We start from the raw sequence: 19,039 nt of genomic DNA on the forward strand, positions 1-19,039 counted from the left end.
CTACCTCGGAGTGGAGGTAAAGCAACGAAAAGATGGAATATTCATCACACAAGAACACTACGCAAAGGAGATCCTGAAGAAGTTCAAAATGGAGGACTGCAAACCAATCAATACACCGGTGGAATGCGGGATCAAGCTATCAAAGAACGATAAAGAAGAAAAGGTGGATCCGACGCTATACAAGAGCTTGGTTGGAAGCCTACGGTACTTAACTTGCACAAGGCAAGATATATTGTACGCTACAGGACTCATAAGTCGCTACATGGAGAATCCAACCACTACCCACTTCAAGGCAGCAAAGAGAATACTCCGATATCTCAAAGGTACGATCGACTATGGCCTATTATATTCAGCTGCTAACGATTATAGACTTGTTGGCTACAGTGATAGTGATTGGGCTGGAGACAACGATGACCGAAAGAGTACAAGTGGATATGTGTTTTACATGGGAGACACGGCCTTCACTTGGATGTCTAAGAAGCAGCCCATTGTCACATTATCAACATGCGAAGCCGAATATGTGGCAACCACCTTCAGTGTTTGTCATGCAGTATGGCTCAGAAGTTTATTATCGGAGCTCGGATGGCCACAAAAGGAGCCAACAACTATTTGTGTGGATAACAAGTCGGCGATTGCGCTATCCAAAAATCCAGTGTTCCACAACCGAAGCAAGCACATCGACACCCGCTACCACTACATCAGAGACTGCGTTGCAAATCAGGAGATCCAAGTCGAGTATGTGAAATCGCAAGATCAAGTTGCCGATATTTTCACAAAGCCCCTCAAGTACGAAGACTTTATCAAGATCAGGACGTTGCTCGGAATGACAAATCAAGTTTAAGGGGGGGTGTTGGAATAAATAATTAAACTTGATTTTGTAGTAGAATTATCTAGATATTAATAGGTATTAAAATATCTAGATATTTTAAGAGAATTCTCTAGATTATAGATATTTTGTAGAATTCTCTAGAATTAGGATGTATTAAAATATTTAGATATTTTAGTAGAATTTCCTAGAATGTTAGGAAAATATCTAGATTTTTATGGAGAAAAAATCTAGATATAAAATATTATAGAAAATTCTAGAATATGAAGTGAATCCCTATAAATAGGGGAGAGTTGTAACATTTTGTATAAGTTGAGAAGTTGTGAAGTTGAGAAAGTTTGAGAAATTGAGTGTTCTTTCCTTCCCCACATCAAAACATCTCCTAAACCATTTCCTACATATTCCACCCATCCTCCTCTCAAATATTTCTTCCAAACTAAATTATTCCTCCAACATATATCCTATATATTTCCAACAATTTTGTCTAACGAATAAAATAATGATGTAATACCTATTGACAAATACGAAATTAAAATTGGAAAAAGAAAAAAGAAGAAAGTGCAAACATAATTCAATAAAATAAAAATAATAAACATAGTACAATAATAAAAAAAGTCTCCTACAATAAAAAAAATAATAATAACAATAAAAAAACCTTCTCAAAGCTTCAACATGCAGCCATCCCCGTCTCACTCGTTGGAGTCCTCTCGGCCATCCCCGGCAGCATCGGCATCCCCAGCAGTATACCTAGCGGCATCCTCGGCGACGGGCTTGTCGTTGACACTCATCCCCAAATTGCGCTTCATCTTATTGATGACGCTCTAGTATTTGGGGTTCACTTCGGCACTACTGCTTAATCGCCAGAGACATTGAGTCTCGTCCACTTCAGCCAGCGAGCCTCCATCCCGGCACAAAATTTAGGAGAGTCGATCAGTTGTACATAGGCATCTCAGTACTTAAATTGCTCGAGCCGCTAGTCGGCGACTAGGGCGGGCATTAGTCCACTATTGTGGATGCTCATAGATAGGAGCAAAATTCAGTTCAATAAGGTAGTTAACCAATTCTTGTTTTCTTCTACGATTTTTGACCCATCATTTGATCAAGAACACTGACATGTTGCACAATAACTATCCCGACAAAAATATCAACATTTTACAGCCTGTAGAACTACTTGTCACCATTTTTCTCTCATGCAGGGACGATGTAGGGCACTCGATTCTTGAAAGTACTCCCTCCGTCCGCCATTAAGAGTGCCATTTATGGGGTGCGCGGGTTTTAAGAATGTTACGAAAATGAAGTGGTAAAAAGTTAGTAGAATAGGGGTCCCCACTTGTATATATTAGTTTTGAATGAAATATGAGTGGAATAGTGGAAGGTTGAAGCTTATTACTCCCTCCGTTCCATAATAATGGAGGCGTTTCTTTTCGGCACGGAAATTAAGAAAAATTGTGTTAAGTGAGTTAAGTAAAGGGAAAATAAAGTGGAAAATGAAAAAGATAGAGAGATGAAGAGAGAGTAAAGTAGGTATGAAAAAATGTGTTGATTTTTACTAAAAAGGGAAATGACTCTATTACTATAGAACGTACCAAAATGGCAAAATTACTCTATTACTATAGAACAGAGGGAGTACCATTTATGGTAAAAATGAACCAGGACTCCTATTCGCGGACAAATGGAGTATTTGCGAGTGATGGAGAGTTTAGCGTACTATATAATTGCTAGGATCGATAATGTTGAGTATGTGGATGATGCCACAAGGCGCTGCGCTGCTGCAGAGTCATGTCCATCTTCGGCAGGGGGGGCGGTTTCAACGGCCTTCCCATCCAAAACAAAACTCAACCTTCTGCTTGTCCCAGCTCATGCCCAACAGCTCGGGAAGGACCATGACTCCCCTAAACAAGACTGCCCAACATGCAAAATCATAACTTCTACAGAGTTCAGACTGCAGATCTTGATAAACTCTGGTCCTACACTGAAAATCTCGGGTCCGAGGACATGACTGTTGATCTTAATATCTGGTGGGAACCGAGGGGGTGTTAAATCATCTTTATATACCCTGTATATTTGCCTAGTACCTGTCGAGGTTTTGATCTTTCTCAGCACTAGATAACATAAATTAAGTTTGTTTATTTACCGCAGTTTTAACACTGAATTTGGGTCGTCTACAACCTGTCGATTACTAATACTAATATCCAGCAATTTAATGTACAATATAATTTAGGGTTAGGCTCTATTCTACCCTACATTCACAGAATCAGAAGCGATGACTACTGTTGGCATGATTTCAATATTATCAAAATCAAGAAACTAGAGAAATGGATACTTTGGCAGAGAAGGATTCCAACGCAAATATAAATTAGAAGACAAAAAAAATAAAAAGAAATGAACTAAGGTTAACATTGATAATAAAACATCAAATCATTCATCAACAGCTCAAAAATAATGCTGTAGTTAAGTGACACTTCAAATTTTGAATACAGCAAACAACTTTTAAGCATTTCTATTATTCTAACAAAGCTATAAGTAGGAACCTGAAACGCGTAATGCAGAATCATATAGAATCACCTAATAGGTCGACCAGCATGACAGATATATCAGGAGCCAAGAAAACACCAGAGATGGTGAGTTAAAAACCGTGGAAGCTGCTAGTGACAGGCATGGCATATGTCCATGTTCTTTGTAGGCCGTTTGTTGATATCCTTTCCAGCATCAAATATTCAGTTGATTCATGCCGGCCTGCACAAAACAAAGGGGCAACCAAATTCATGCTACTAGATTTAACAAAGGAAAGACTTACACCATATTATAGTTCACTTACTAGTAACAATCTCACAAGGCCAAGATGAAATTTACATCTAATATTTGATCATAGAAGCATTAGGCTATGATCTCGAATTCCTTTTTTCTCATCTCACAAAATCGCATAAATTCTAATCTTAGAGGTGTTTAAAGACATACTTAACGTAACTACACCTAGGCGCAAGACGTAAGCCACGATAGCCCTCAAATCTATTTTCAGCATCAACACATTGTTTTCCCCAAGACTAACTTTACCAATTACAAGTATTTCATGAAATAATATTTCAAGCACTAACAAAAGCAACTACAATTGACAATGCTGATCAATAGGCAACAGACAATGCACATAAGAAACCAAGCAATATCAGAAAATGCAACTCACAAAGCTAAAATTTACAAAGGTAGGACGATGAACTGAATAAACAGGAACTCACTTCGATGGACGCAGTTGAGCAAACCCAATCGGGAGGAGGCCAAAACAGCTTCGAATAACCAATGTGACTATCAACTGGCCCGATACTGCCACTCTCCAAATCAAACAGTCCAACACTTCGAGCCTTAAGCCCCCCCTCGTCCTCTCTATTGCAATACTGGTCAGTAAAGAATATGCAGTTTCCCCTACATTTCTCATCATTAAAAATCTCTGCAGCTGAAGCTGAAAACGCACAATTATCACCCAAGAACAACATTACATCCCCTAAATCAGTAATCTCTATCCATTTCTCACCTTCTTGATCCAATCTAAACACCTTAAATTTCACAGTTCTCTCGCTCATAAATGAATCGAACTCCTCATAAAACTCGAGCCCCTCATTGAAACCTAGGTCATCAGCTGGCTCGACACTCAGATACATATCCACCGCCAACAATTCCCCATCACAATCCACGAGCAATTTCTTATCACCACCAAAAATCGAATTCGCAGCAACACTCACATTCAAATCAACAGTGTTTACCACAACAAGTCGGCCAGTGTTATCCACCGCGTAGAATTTCCCCTTCCAAAGGATCACATCATCGTACGGAGAAGGAAAATCATCAATTAGCCTCCATTTCTCGTCGCCAGACTTATACACCACCAATTTACCGGAAACGTGAATTGTCAGGAGCACGAACCCGCCGCCGCTACCGTTGTTCAACACGGCGACTTTCTCCATGTAGAGATTCCCAGCCTCCCCAATCGAGGTAGCCGTCGGCCTGAAATTGATATACTGCAGCGCGTACTCATCGCCCAATTCCCTAACCCTAATGTCGAGGAAATTGAAGAGCTTCGGAAATGCGGTGGGGAAGGAATTGACCTGCGATCCATCGAGAGGGTTGAGGAGATGCAGAGGCGGATGTTTGTCCCGATCCAATTTGATGATCCATGAGGATTGATGGGGAAGCGATGGTTGGAGGGAATAGATTGTGCGTTTGGAGAGGTGGAAGCCCCAGCTGGTGTCGGAGATCCCGGAATTGGGGAGGACGGGGAAGCAGGCGGCGGCTGAGGAAGGAGGGGGGACGGCGGTGCGCCAGGTGGCGCAGATGGAGCGGAAGCGGAGGACGTCGATTGAGGAGGGGAGGTGCTGGGAAATGAGGTGGAGGAGTTCGGCGGGAAGCGTAGACCAATCCGCCATGGAAGAAAAAATGAATGAAACTTTTGGATTTGGATTTTAATACCGCTTGTGAGAGAGAGTTTGTATTTCCGATAAACTGGCCACGTTTATCTTTGAGGCTTGAGAATGCATTTATAAGAGCATCCACACCTCAGCTTTAGACCAGCCTAAGGCGAGTCAAAGGCTAACCGCAATAAAAATAATTAAAAAATAATTACATTTACGGAATTAAATTTATGAGAAATATTAATTTACTGAACTAAACACAAAATTTACAAGACATATTAATTTATGGAATTAAATTTACTAGCAACTAGACAAACAATAGGCTAGCCACATCATCAGCACTATTAAAAAAAACAACTAAATTTACGGAATTAAACACAAAATACGGAATTAAATTTACGACACATGTACGGAAAAATTCATTAATTTCATTTTTTCTAAAAGTACATTAATTAAAAAAAATTACATAATTTAAAAAAAAAATCGAGCTTCCACACACGAGCCCCCGCCGCACTCTACTCCTCACTAGTTTTTTAAAAAAAAAACATTACAAAATTCAATAAAAATGCAATAATTTTATATAAATTACATAATTTAAAAAAATCATAAAAAATACATTAAAAATGCATTAAAAAATGCATAAAAAATAGATTAAAAAATGCAATAAATAAAAAAAATGCATAAAAAAATACATTTAAAAAATGCAACCGGCTAGCCGAAATTGAGCCTACAATGGCGGCTAGCGGGATCGGCCAGCGGTCGGCTAGCATCCGCAAGTCGGCTAGAGCTCGCCGATCGGCTAGCCTAAATTGCCGCAATGGAGGCTAGCGGTCGGATAGCGCCCGCGATCGGCTAGCCTATCCGCCAGCCTCCATTGTGGATGCTCTAAGAATAAGACTAAAAGTGAGACTAACGGTAAAGGTGTGGGGATGTTCGTCCCCAATAGCGGATTAACGCGACCGACGTCACGAAGTAGGACGAGCGCTCATCCACTCCCTAATCGTTAGTCCTATCTTTAGTCCGCTATTGCACGGACAGAAGACGGACTAACCAATGTTTTAACTTTTTTTATTTATACTTAATATTTACGACTCATTGCACTTCATTTTTTAAATATTTATTAAATACTAATATTAAAAATGAATTAATCATAATTTTTCAATTTATTTTATTGGCTAGGGCGTCGGCTAGTGCTAGCCTATTATTGTGTTGTAGTTAGTCCTAGTGACATGGGAGAAGGTGTTTTTGGTTTAGTGTTTTTGGTTTAGTCTTAGTACTAGACTATTGGTTAGTTTGCCTTGTTGTGGTTGCTAAGTGGAGCATTTCATTTATGGCACGGAATTTCATGTAGTGTCATTTTGTGAGTTGGAGAGAGTAAGTAAGAGAGAAGGAAAATGTAGAGAGAAAGATGTTCACATTTTTAGAAATGTGTTATTTAGAGTGGGATATTAAAAAAAATGTGTCACTTAGAGTGAGACTGAGGGAATAAATTTATTTTAATAGATAAATATAGTACTTTAAATGAATAAAGTAAGAGGTAGAATAATGTAGAGGAAGTCATATTCTACATTATTCTCTCTTTTATTTTACTTTTACTTTTACTCTACATTAACTATTTATTACTCTTTTTGCCCCATAAAAATAGGGACATTTTCTTTTTCCGTCCGCTCCAAAAAAATAGCTAATTTTTATTTATGTAAAATTCTCCCAAACTCATTATCAATATAAATCAATTTATTTACAATTTATACCACTAAGGTCCAACACTAATAAAAATGTAGATCCCATTATCCACTAACACTACTATAACTATCCTTCTGCTTTTTTTTACTTTATCAATTATGCATTAATTCATGTGTCGTCCCAAATATCTCTATTTTTATGAAACGGAGGGAGTATTACTTTCTCAAAATACGTGCCCAAACCAAGTCAATCCTATGAGCTGGGACAGAGAGAATGATAAAGTTTAGACTTTTTCTTATATTTTTTTATTTCATGCGCCACATTTCACTTATACTCCATCTGTCCCGCTTTAGGAGTCCCGGTTGAGTCGGGCACATATTTTAGTTAAGAAAATGTTTGAATGTGTAATAAATAAATGTTGTAGTGTATGTTGAGATCCACTTTTAATACTTTTTTTACTTACTTTGAAGGCATTTTTTATAAGTTTATCCCAACCGAGACTCCTAAAGCGAGACGCCCGAAATTGATCAACCGGAACTCCTAAAGTGGAACGGAGGGAGTATTTGACTAGTATTACAAAAGAAGTTAATAGAATTTACCGAATGGATCAATTTTCCATATAAGTTTATATACTACTTCCATCCAAAAAAAAAAAAAGTTGTAAATGATACGAGTTTTAATGCACTATTGGTAAAGTAAAAGAGAGAGGGAAAGTGTGGTGGAAATTGATGGGGTTTGGAGCCCCTTGCACAGCGGAAGACTTGTACAAAACAAATAAATCAGATACGGATCTATTTGACCGATTATGCGATTAATCAATTCACATGTTAAACAGATAATTGCATGCTAGAACGCAAATAATTCATGCTTAGAAAATATAAACCCTAAACATTAATACTACGGTTTAGAGTAACCGATTTGATTCTCCAAAGAATCGTCGATTGCTCGCGCCTTCTCCACGTGATGATCTTCAATACTAGACCACAGATCTTCTCTCTGGTTCCCGAACTGTATCTCGATATCGGGGTGGGCTGATCTTATCAAAATACTAGGACTCGAATAAAGAAGACAAAGAAATCCTTCTCCAATTAGGAGAGAAATTCGAACTCCTCTAGGTAGAGGGAGACAAAAAATATGAGTAATAATAATGAATGACTTCTGTCTCGTTTATTCTCCTATTTATATTAAGTTCTTTTTGGGCCCAGACATGGATCTATAGAAGGTTTTGGATATGGGCTCCCCAATTAGCTTTTTATTAATTAAATTGAACCCACAATTTAATACAAGCTTATATTGGAATATTACAAGCAGCCACTACAGAAGTAATATTGAACTCTCCCCATCCAAATCCGAAATTACAAGTAATCCGGGTTTCCACTTTGTTTATTATTTATTCCCCGCGCTTAAGATATAAATGTCCACTAATTAATTAATGTCTGCTATGGACTTAATTAATTAATATCTTATTAATTCCAAGAGTGGACTTAGCGAAAACACTTATTTATTATTCATAGAGTAATAAAACTCCAACTAGCCAGTTTTCCGAATAATAAAACTTTGTTCGAGCTCCTCTTGAGGACATTATAAAACGAGAATCACGTCGCGCACGTTTCAACATAATAGCAATCCTAGCACCGCTAGATATTGACACCACTACCCAATATATCAGGATCATTGGGTTACGAAAAACTCGCATCATTTGATAAGTCAAAGTAGTGCATAATCAATACCGTATGCTCAATGTTAACATATGTTGATTAAGAAATAGTATTTTATCAAGACCTAGTCTTTCAGTAGATAGCATAAAGACACGTCTTGCTGTGTTAGATCCGTTCAGTGCTATACCACACCAATGTCATCTTATTTCAGTAAGGCTTAGAAATATGCGGACTGACATTGCAACCTTTCACGATAGGTAGTCTAAGCCTATCTAGGTTGTGAAATTCTTCTTTTTCTTTTGCAAAGCATTGCATAGATCTGACCATGTTACTTTAAAGTGGACGCCGCCCACAACCGGTCTACTAAGCAAAAGACTTAGACTTTGTTTACTTCATATACATTTAAATGTTTATAAAACATCTTATAAATGCATAAGCAAACACAATGTAATAATAATAGTGATTCTATTCGTGCGGAACTGCTCGAATAATACTGAATCGGGTTAAAAGTGGATTGTAGAGTTTTACGTATACAAGCAAGATTCTATTCACGCGAAACTGCTCGAAACATTCTTTTCAGTATACCAAACCTAACAATCTCCCACTTATACTCAAAACATGCTTTCGAGTATACCCACTGCCAAAAACTCTACCACTTATATTCAAAGTAGGTCTTTGTACTAGATATATCGAACTACCATTCATTTCACTAAGTGAAAGAAAAATCTGCTTGGTTGTTCTCTGATAATATTTTTTTCACCATAATGTCTTTGCTGCGTACTTGATCTTTAATTTCATCTTCATATGTGATTGCTTAGCTTAATAAACTCGGGTGTCCCTTGAGTTAGCCTTCACTAGAGTAATCAAAAAAATAGTACTCATAGGCATACTCAAACTTACGATTAAAGCTATTAGGAAGATATTCCCAAGGTAAACACATATTTAGAGGATGACTTACTCGATCACTGATTAGTCATAAAACTAAGACAGTGTAACTGTAACGCTCGAACCCGACTCAGAAAATACGGTTAAGGCCATTGTCATTCCTCCACTTAGTATTTTAAAATTTTAATTGCCTAACTAAAACTCTTCACAAAAGAAAAAAAAAAACTTACTTTAACATAATTATTAGAATTTTAAAACACACAAACGAAATATTGTAAAAAAAAAATTACTTAGGAGCGACAATTAAAATAGCTCTCGAACTTTACCCTCCTAAAGTAAAGTATTATAAGGTATCATGTTTTTTATTTTCCAGCGAAACAACGTTAGTCACCAGCTACAACTCTATACACGCACGATGACTAGTGTTGTTACGCTACACAACAAAAAGATTTTTCCCTTCAAAAAGTCTAAGTATATGCCACTAGAGTTTTAGTTCAAAAAGATATGTACAAGCCAGTCGGGTGTGCTATCGTGCCAAAATCCCTCGGTCTCTTTTTCCTTGCTGAAAACTACAAAAGAAGGTAAATAAAGGAATAAGTCATATTTGCTTAATTAATGACACTAAAAGTTATATGAATAATAATGTATTAATAACTCACACACAACTTCACAGGTAACCGAAAAAACCATAACCGAATGCTTAAATGTTAAGACAATTTAGCTAATGATTTAGGCTCTTATAATAGAAGGCTTTAAATCAAAACACATGAAGTGTTTAAATTTCACAACAGAAGTTCCAGAATAGGAACTAAGCCATCCATAGAAGGTACAGAATGGAGGCTTCTTTAACCATTGGGATAAATTCAGAATGAAAGATTGACCATCCATAAAAATTTTACAGAATGGGGCCAAGTCTTCCATAACTTAGGATCGGCCTGTTCCAGATAATTCATGATACAACACAACCATTGTATCATGCCACAGAATCCCAAGGTTATAACAATTCATCATCTAAACAAAGTAGTGTGATGAAAATATTATGAACACATACTTTCCATTCCACACTCGTAACCTTGCTGACACTTTCATCCACTAATTATATATTCCAACTCAAGTAATTATATCAATAAGTCAATCATCCACAACTTTCCATGGTCATAAATAAACAAGAACTTCTTAAGTTTCCATAATTTGCATTATTTAAAGAGAGCAGCAATAGTGATATAGATAATTTAAAGAGATTGTCTACGGGGTGAACTTGTGCTGAGTTGCTATGTACCTGTCACTAACCGATTACGAAGTTTCGAGAATCCCTTTGCCCTTGATGGAATGAGAAGCTCTTCCACTGCAATTTACTTCTTGAGCTTCAAAAACATATAACAGTAATAACACAATTAACTTAGTAGCAATTACTCAAAAAATCAAATTTCTCCAATGTGTCGAGTAACTTAAAATGAAAGCCAAAAAAAAGAGTAATTTAGCAATCATTCCAGAATATACACATCTATGAATTATTCTCTTGTGTGGTTGAGATGAAACTTAGAGAAAACAAGGTTGAGGCAAAAATCCCCAAAACAACAAACTAACAGTTTAAGTCATTCAAAACTATCAACTATTGGGAAAACAGTAAATCATTTCTATGATAAATTCTGAGTCCAAAAGATGAATTTATTTTATGAAAATTGAGCTCCTACCTTATTTCTGCAACAACTCAAATTAGATGTGCTTCAAGCCCTAAGCCTCAACTTTCCTGGGGAAAGATGAAATAAGGGAGAAAGGTGGTGCTCTAGTCATGTGGGATTGTAGACAGATGAGTATACAATTGCTGATCGGAGCCGGAGAGTGAATTGTCGCTAGAAAGAGGGAGAAGGAGATAGAGAGAGGGAGATGTGTTGTTCTTAAGAGATAACTATGTGTTTGTGTGTGTAAAAGTGTGATTCACGACACATAAGTGTTGAGGGGGAGAGATTTATATTATTTCCTAAAATAACACACTTAGGGCCCATTTAGTGGGTTTCCCAAGAGTTATTTATTTATTTTTTTCCTTTTAAAAGTAATAAAGTAAAATAAAAATCTTATATCTAATTTAAGAAAAAACACTATAGCTTAAAAGTTCCCATGAACTCTAGGCCAAAAAAAATGGGTCATTACACTCACCCTCTCTTAAGGAAAAATTTCGTCCTCGAAATTTACCTTGATCAAAAAGTTGAGGATACTGACTTCGCATAGCCTCCTCAGGTTCCCAGGTTGATTCTTCAATGCTATGGTTTCTCCACAAAACTTTGACTAGTGGAATTCGTTTTTTCCTTAAAACTTTGACATCTCTTGCTAAGATTTCAACAGGTTCTTCTTCAAAGGTTAAATTTGGTTGTAACTCAATAGCTTCCGTAGATAGCACATGAGAGGGGTCTGATCGATAACGTCGTAACATGGATACATGGAATACATTATGTATTTTCTGCCACTCATCCGGAAGTTGCAAACAGTACGCTACCCGGTCCAACTTTCTTAATGATTTCATAAGGACCTATGAACCTCGGGCTAAGCTTGCCTTTACGACCAAAACGAAATACTTTCTTCAATGGAGAGACCTTAAGGAACACTTTATCACCCACCTCAAATGTGATATCCTTACGTTTTACATTCGCATAAGACTTCTGACGATCATGTGCTGCCTTTAGTTTGTCTTGGATAAGTTTGACTTTATTCTCAGTATCCTGAATTAAGTCCGGGCCAATAATTTTTTTTTCACGAAGTTCTGACCAGCACAAGGGAGTTCGACACCTACGACCATATAGTGCTTCAAACGGTGCCATCTCAATGCTTGATTGGTAGCTGTTATTATATGCGAATTCGACCAGGGGTAAATTTTTTTCCCATGAACCTTCAAAGTCAATGATACAACACCGAAGCATGTCTTCAAGCACTTGAATTACTCTCTCCGACTGTCCATCGGTTTGCGGATGAAAAGCAGTGCTAAGCTTCAACTTGGTTCCTAACGTTTCTTGAAAACTTTTCCAAAATCTAGAAGTGAACCTTGGGTCACGATCAGAAATTATTGATTCGGGAACCCCATGTTATCTAACAATTTCGGCTATGTAAAGTTCTGCTAGTTTATTTAGAGAGAAATCCATTCTTACAGGTAAGAAATGGGCAGACTTAGTGAATCGATCTACTATAACCCATATAGCATTATTCTTTCTTGGTGTTAGAGGTAACCCCACTACAAAATCCATAGTCAGAATCTCCCACTTCCACTGTGGAATTTGTATAGACTGAAGAAGGCCGGAAGGAACTTGATGCTCGGATTTCACTTGCTGACACACAAAACATTTTCCTACAAATTCAGAAATTTCTCTTTTCATTCCCGGCCACCAATAATTTTCTCGAAGATCTCGATACATTTTATTTCCCCCTGGATGCATTGCAAACCTACTGCTATGAGCTTCCCGGAGAATATCTGACTTCAAGTCTGAGTCATTGGGTACATACAATCTTCCACGAAAACAAAGAGACCCTTTTTCATCTATGCTAAAGTCACTAAGAGTATCAGATTCGCATATTTTTTTCTGGGCCATCAATTTATCATCACATATTTGGGTGTCGCGAATTTGTTGAGCTAGTGTCGGTTTGATTTTCATTTCAGCTAGTAACCCACCAATCTTATCGATCTGAAATTCAACCCTCATAGCACTTAATGCACACAAAGATTTACGACTGAGAGCATCTGCTACGACATTTGCCTTGCCGGGGTAATACTCAACAACTAAATCATAATCCTTGAGAAGTTCAACCCATCTTCTTTGTCTCAAGTTTAAGTCTTTCTGAGATAGGATATACTTTAAGCTCTTGTGATCGGTGTATATTATACATTTTTCACCATATAAATAGTGTCTCCAGGTTCTCAATGCAAATACCACAGCGGCCAACTCAAAGTCGTGAGTTGGGTAATTTTTCTCATGCACTTTGAGTTGCCGCGAGGCATAAGCCACCACTTTTCCTTCCTGCATCAGAACACAACCCAACCCTATTATCGAAGCATCACTATAAACTACATATTTATTACCTGAGACTGGTTGGATCAGAATAGGAGCTTGAGTCAGTAATTCCTTTAATTTCTCAAAACTAGATTGTTGTTGATTAGTCCAGACAAAAGGAATATTCTTTTGCAGCAGTTTAGTCATCGGAGCGGCAATGGTTGAAAAGTTCTCAACGAACCTCCTATAATAGCCTGCCAAACCTAGAAAGCTTCGGATTTCTGATATGTTTTTTGGAATCTTCCAATTTATTACAGCTTCAATTTTCTTGGGGTCCACCTGAATGCCCTCAGCCGAAATTACATGACCTAAAAAGCTCACTTTCGATAACCAAAACTCACACTTGCTTAACTTCGCATACATCTTTTTCTCTCTCAAAATCTGCAGTACCACACGAAGATGGTGATCGTGTTCTTCTTCGTTCTCAGAGTAGACAAGAATATCGTCGATGAAAACAATTACAAACTGGTCAAGATACTGTCTAAAAATGTGATTCATCCAATCCATAAAGATGGCAGGTGCATTGGTAAGACCAAATGGCATGACTAAAAATTCATAATGGCCATAACGAGTTCGAAATGCTGTTTTATACACGTCTGCCTCCTTCACTTTCATCTGATAATATCCTGACCGTAGATCAATCTTCGAAAATACTTTCGCTCCCTTCAATTGATCGAAGAGGTCTTCTATCCGAGGTAATGGGTACCGATTCTTAATTGTAAGCTTATTAAGTTGACGATAGTCCACACATAACCTCATCGAACCATCTTTCTTTTTCACGAAGAGAACAGGGGCTCCCCACGACGAGATACTTAGGCGAATGAAGCCTTTATCTAGTAACTCTTGTAATTGAGATTTCAATTCTTTAAGTTCCACTGGGGCCATGCGGTATGGTGCAATGGATACAGGGGCTGAAGCTGGTTGAATCTCTATCCCAAATTCTAATTCTCGATCGGGGGGCAAGCCAGGTAAATCTTCTGGAAATACATCCGGATATTCATTCACTGTCCTCAATTTCTTCAAGTCTAGGTCATTCGGTCTTGAATCCAATACGACAGCCAAGAAAGCTTCACACCCTTTTCTAGTCATTTGCAAAGCTTTGAGTGCCGAAATCAAGCCGCATAAACTATTTGCCCCTTTCCCGGTCATTATTATCTCACTACCCTCGTTGTGCTTCAACCGAACCTTCCTAGTTTTGCAGTCAACCACTGCACTAAACTTTGACAACCAATCCATGCCTAGTATCAGATCATAATCTTCAAACGGTAGTTCTAATAGATTGGCGGGAAAAATGAGGTCTTGTATTTTTAGCGGGCACTCTCTACATATTCTCCCAATATACACTTTGTGACCTAGCGGGTTAGATACTTCTACAAGATAGTTAGTAGGCTCGGCACAAAGTCTTAGTTCATGGATGAGAGATTTACGAATGTAGGAGTGTGTAGAGCCTGGGTCAAATAATGCATAAACAGGAACATAATAAAGCTCAAAAGTACCTGATACTACATTAGCAGACTCAATCTCTTCATCTGCCTTGATGGCATATGTGCGAGCTGCAACTCTCGCATCAGAACGAGCAGAAGGTGTAGTAGTGGCTTTATATCCACGACCGCCAGAATACCCTCGATCATTTCCCCTTCCTCTGCCACCTGTTGGTACTGACCTCTGATTAGAAGCTAGAATAGTACGAGAGTCGTCGACTTGAGGGCAATTTCTAATCAAATGGTCTTTAGACCCACATCTGAAACAAGCCCCCAGTCTTCTCCAACAATCACCCCGGTGATAATGGTGACAAGTGTTACATTTTGGAACTGGGGTTCCACTGTTAACCCCACTGCTTCCAACGGATATAGGTTGGGACTGTGACTGTCCCCCCGATTTCTCACCTTGGAACCGGTATGGTGTGGAGTGTAGACCCGTTTTGGCACTCTTGGATAATGTCTTAAAAGGCGGGGCAGTTCTCTTACTCTCCGACTTGGTTTCAGACGGTTTATGCATATATTCCTCGGCATAACGGGCTCGTGTTACCATGTCAGCAAATACACTATCTCTGTGAGGAGCAATTCTATCTCGAATGGCAGGGTTAAGGCCTCTGAGAAAGCGGCTACACTTATTCCTTTCTGTTGACACAAGTTCGGGAGCATATTTGCTTAATCTCATAAATTCAATATAATAATCTTTAACCCTCGACTCCCCTTGTTCAAGATTCAAAAACTGAATCTGCATACTCTCCATAAAAAGCTCTCCTACATATTCTCGCTTGAATGCATCAAGAAAGAACTTCCAAGTAACTTCACCCTCTGATATTGATCTTCGCTCCATTTCCCACCAGTGATGTGCTTCTCCTTGAAGGAGAGATTCAAAACATTTTAGTTTTTGTTCGGGAGAACATTCAAGATTCTTAAGTACTCGCTCGGTACTTTCTAGCCATGCTTCAGCCTTAGAAGGTTCGATTCCAGAAGTGCCATAGAACTTCTCAGCCCCCATCTTCTTAAGGTGCATAATAGGGTTACTAGGGGTCGTATGTGCCATTGAAGTGGTAGGTGGTGGAAAGACTTGCGTAGCTTGACCAAGAAGCCCCATCAAATTATGCATGAACACTGCAGGATCAATGTGGGCTCCCTGAGCCGCGCCTCCGGACATAGAGTGTGTAGCACTTTCATTGACTTCCTCTTCGGGGCCATTTAAGGGATTGACTTCTGGAGTAGATGGCAGCAAAGATTCTGGACGATTTTCATCGTCCGTATTACCAATAACAGAATTATCAGACATTCTGCTAAAACAAAAGGAAAAAAAATAGTGAGATTAGGCCTGTCGATAGCACAATTTAAACTTGTTTCTAGTGGCATATACTTAACTTACTATCCCCAAAAACCCATACACAAACATGTCACCCAAACCATAATCCAAGAATCGACTCGAATTTGAGTTAACCATGCTCTGATACCAAAAAATGTAACGCTCGAACCCGACTCAGAAAATACGGTTAAGGCCATTGTCATTCCTCCACTTAGTATTTTAAAATTTTAATTGCCTAACTAAAACTCTTCACAAAAGAAAAAAAAATAAACTTACTTTAACATAATTATTAGAATTTTAAAACACACAAACGAAATATTGTAAAAAAAAAATTACTTAGGAGCGACAATTAAAATAGCTCTCGAACTTTACCCTCCTAAAGTAAAGTATTATAAGGTATCATGTTTTTTATTTTCCAGCGAAACAACGTTAGTCACCAGCTACAACTCTATACACGCACGTTGACTAGTGTTGTTACGCTACACAACAAAAAGATTTTTCCCTTCAAAAAGTCTAAGTATATGCCACTAGAGTTTTAGTTCAAAAAGATATGTACAAGCCAGTCGGGTGTGCTATCGTGCCAAAATCCCTCGGTCTCTTTTTCCTTGCTGAAAACTACAAAAGAAGGTAAATAAAGGAATAAGTCATATTTGCTTAATTAGTGACACTAAAAGTTATATGAATAATAATGTATTAATAACTCACACACAACTTCACAGGTAACCGAAAAAACCATAACCGAATGCTTAAATGTTAAGACAATTTAGCTAATGATTTAGGCTCTTATAATAGAAGGCTTTAAATCAAAACACATGAAGTGTTTAAATTTCACAACAGAAGTTCCAGAATAGGAACTAAGCCATCCATAGAAGGTACAGAATGGAGGCTTCTTTAACCATTGGGATAAATTCAGAATGAAAGATTGACCATCCATAAAAATTTTACAGAATGGGGCCAAGTCTTCCATAACTTAGGATCGGCCTGTTCCAGATAATTCATGATACAACACAACCATTGTATCATGCCACAGAATCCCAAGGTTATAACAATTCATCATCTAAACAAAGTAGTGTGATGAAAATATTATGAACACATACTTTCCATTCCACACTCGTAACCTTGCTGACACTTTCATCCACTAATTATATATTCCAACTCAAGTAATTATATCAATAAGTCAATCATCCACAACTTTCCATGGTCATAAATAAACAAGAACTTCTTAAGTTTCCATAATTTGCATTATTTAAAGAGAGCAGCAATAGTGATATAGATAATTTAAAGAGATTGTCTACGGGGTGAACTTGTGCTGAGTTGCTATGTACCTGTCACTAACCGATTACGAAGTTTCGAGAATCCCTTTGCCCTTGATGGGATGAGAAGCTCTTCCACTGCAATTTACTTCTTGAGCTTCAAAAACATATTACAGTAATAACACAATTAACTTAGTAGCAATTACTCAAAAAATCAAATTTCTCCAATGTGTCGAGTAACTTAAAATGAAAGCCAAAAAAAAGAGTAATTTAGCAATCATTCCAGAATATACACATCTATGAATTATTCTCTTGTGTAGTTGAGATGAAACTTAGAGAAAACAAGGTTGAGGCAAAAATCCCCAAAACAACAAACTAACAGTTTAAGTCATTCAAAACTATCAACTATTGGGAAAACAGTAAATCATTTCTATGATAAATTTTGAGTCCAAAAGATGAATTTATTTTATGAAAATTGAGCTCCTACCTTATTTCTGCAACAACTCAAATTAGATGTGCTTCAAGCCCTAAGCCTCAACTTTCCTGGGGAAAGATGAAATAAGGGAGAAAGGTGGTGCTCTAGTCATGTGGGATTGTAGACAGATGAGTATACAATTGCTGATCGGAGCCGGAGAGTGAATTGTCGCTAGAAAGAGGGAGAAGGAGATAGAGAGAGGGAGATGTGTTGTTCTTAAGAGATAACTATGTGTTTGTGTGTGTAAAAGTGTGATTCACGACACATAAGTGTTGAGGGGGAGAGATTTATATTATTTCCTAAAATAACACACTTAGGGCCCATTTAGTGGGTTTCCCAAGAGTTATTTATTTATTTTTTTCCTTTTAAAAGTAATAAATTAAAATAAAAATCTTATATCTAATTTAAGAAAAAACACTATAGCTTAAAAGTTCCCATGAACTCTAGGCCAAAAAAAATGGGTCATTACAGTAACCCCAAGGACATTGCATGAATGACTGGTAAACTAGAATATAGTTACTAGGCTTTCTCAAGCACTAGGGTATATTCATTACCTCAATCAAAATCCTTTGCCATGGTTAATATGATATATGCTTGCTATGCAAAAGCACAACTAATATCAAACTTAGTATACATTATCGCATACATGAGACATCTATCTCCAAAACTAGTCTCATTATTCTTGATCTCACTAAGTGTCAAACGACACTTGACTAGAGACAAGACAATTTCATCTTGAAAGGTATAAACCTTTTCATGGAATTTATAATGCTTAAATGTTCCAAGCAATGTGTAGATATAGGATTCCTAAGAGAATCTCAACATTCTTTCTAGCAATCGTAAAAGGACTTAGATGCTAAGAATGTAATTAGTTTCTCATAAATCATTTATCTTAAACTGGGTAGACAACCAGTTTCCTACGCCAGATGCCAATCTTAGTTGTTTGCAACTTTTGTAGATTTCATCATCGTAGAGTACCAATAATACCATATGTAATGCACTTTCAACTTCCTTGTGCTTACA

At 37.6% G+C, this 19,039-nt stretch overlaps 1 protein-coding gene and 2 long non-coding RNA genes across 3 annotated transcripts; all 3 read right to left on the reverse strand.

Moving 5' to 3' along the window:
• Nucleotides 1–3,199: 3,199 nt before the first annotated feature.
• Nucleotides 3,200–5,315, reverse strand: LOC125197386 (F-box protein SKIP23-like). The gene is made up of 2 exons (XM_048096123.1): nucleotides 4,060–5,315; nucleotides 3,200–3,562 (listed from the first exon to the last, which is right to left on the reverse strand). Exons 1-2 carry the CDS (start codon nucleotides 5,239–5,241, stop codon nucleotides 3,536–3,538), a joined length of 1,209 nt encoding a protein of 402 aa, XP_047952080.1. The 5' UTR covers nucleotides 5,242–5,315; the 3' UTR covers nucleotides 3,200–3,535.
• Nucleotides 5,316–9,722: 4,407 nt separating this feature from the next.
• On the reverse strand, nucleotides 9,723–11,382 carry LOC125197530. The gene is made up of 3 exons (XR_007172089.1): nucleotides 11,147–11,382; nucleotides 10,732–10,816; nucleotides 9,723–10,021 (listed from the first exon to the last, which is right to left on the reverse strand). It is a non-coding gene; the product is annotated as an uncharacterized LOC125197530 (long non-coding RNA).
• A 5,222-nt stretch (nucleotides 11,383–16,604) lies between these two features.
• On the reverse strand, nucleotides 16,605–18,262 carry LOC125191657. The gene is made up of 3 exons (XR_007171199.1): nucleotides 18,029–18,262; nucleotides 17,614–17,698; nucleotides 16,605–16,903 (listed from the first exon to the last, which is right to left on the reverse strand). It is a non-coding gene; the product is annotated as an uncharacterized LOC125191657 (long non-coding RNA).
• Nucleotides 18,263–19,039: the final 777 nt, after the last annotated feature.

Source organism: Salvia hispanica, chromosome 6, assembly GCF_023119035.1.
Source record: "Salvia hispanica cultivar TCC Black 2014 chromosome 6, UniMelb_Shisp_WGS_1.0, whole genome shotgun sequence".
NCBI classification, from domain to species: domain Eukaryota; kingdom Viridiplantae; phylum Streptophyta; class Magnoliopsida; order Lamiales; family Lamiaceae; genus Salvia; species Salvia hispanica.

Coding starts and splice junctions, on each gene's coding strand:
- LOC125197386 (XM_048096123.1), bottom strand. CDS start 5,241: ATGGCGGATTGGTCTACGCTTCCCGCCGAACTCCTCCACCTCATTTCC. Junction 3,563..4,059: donor GCTCAACTGCGTCCATCGAA/GTGAGTTCCTGT, acceptor TGTTTTGTGCAG/GCCGGCATGAATCAACTGAA.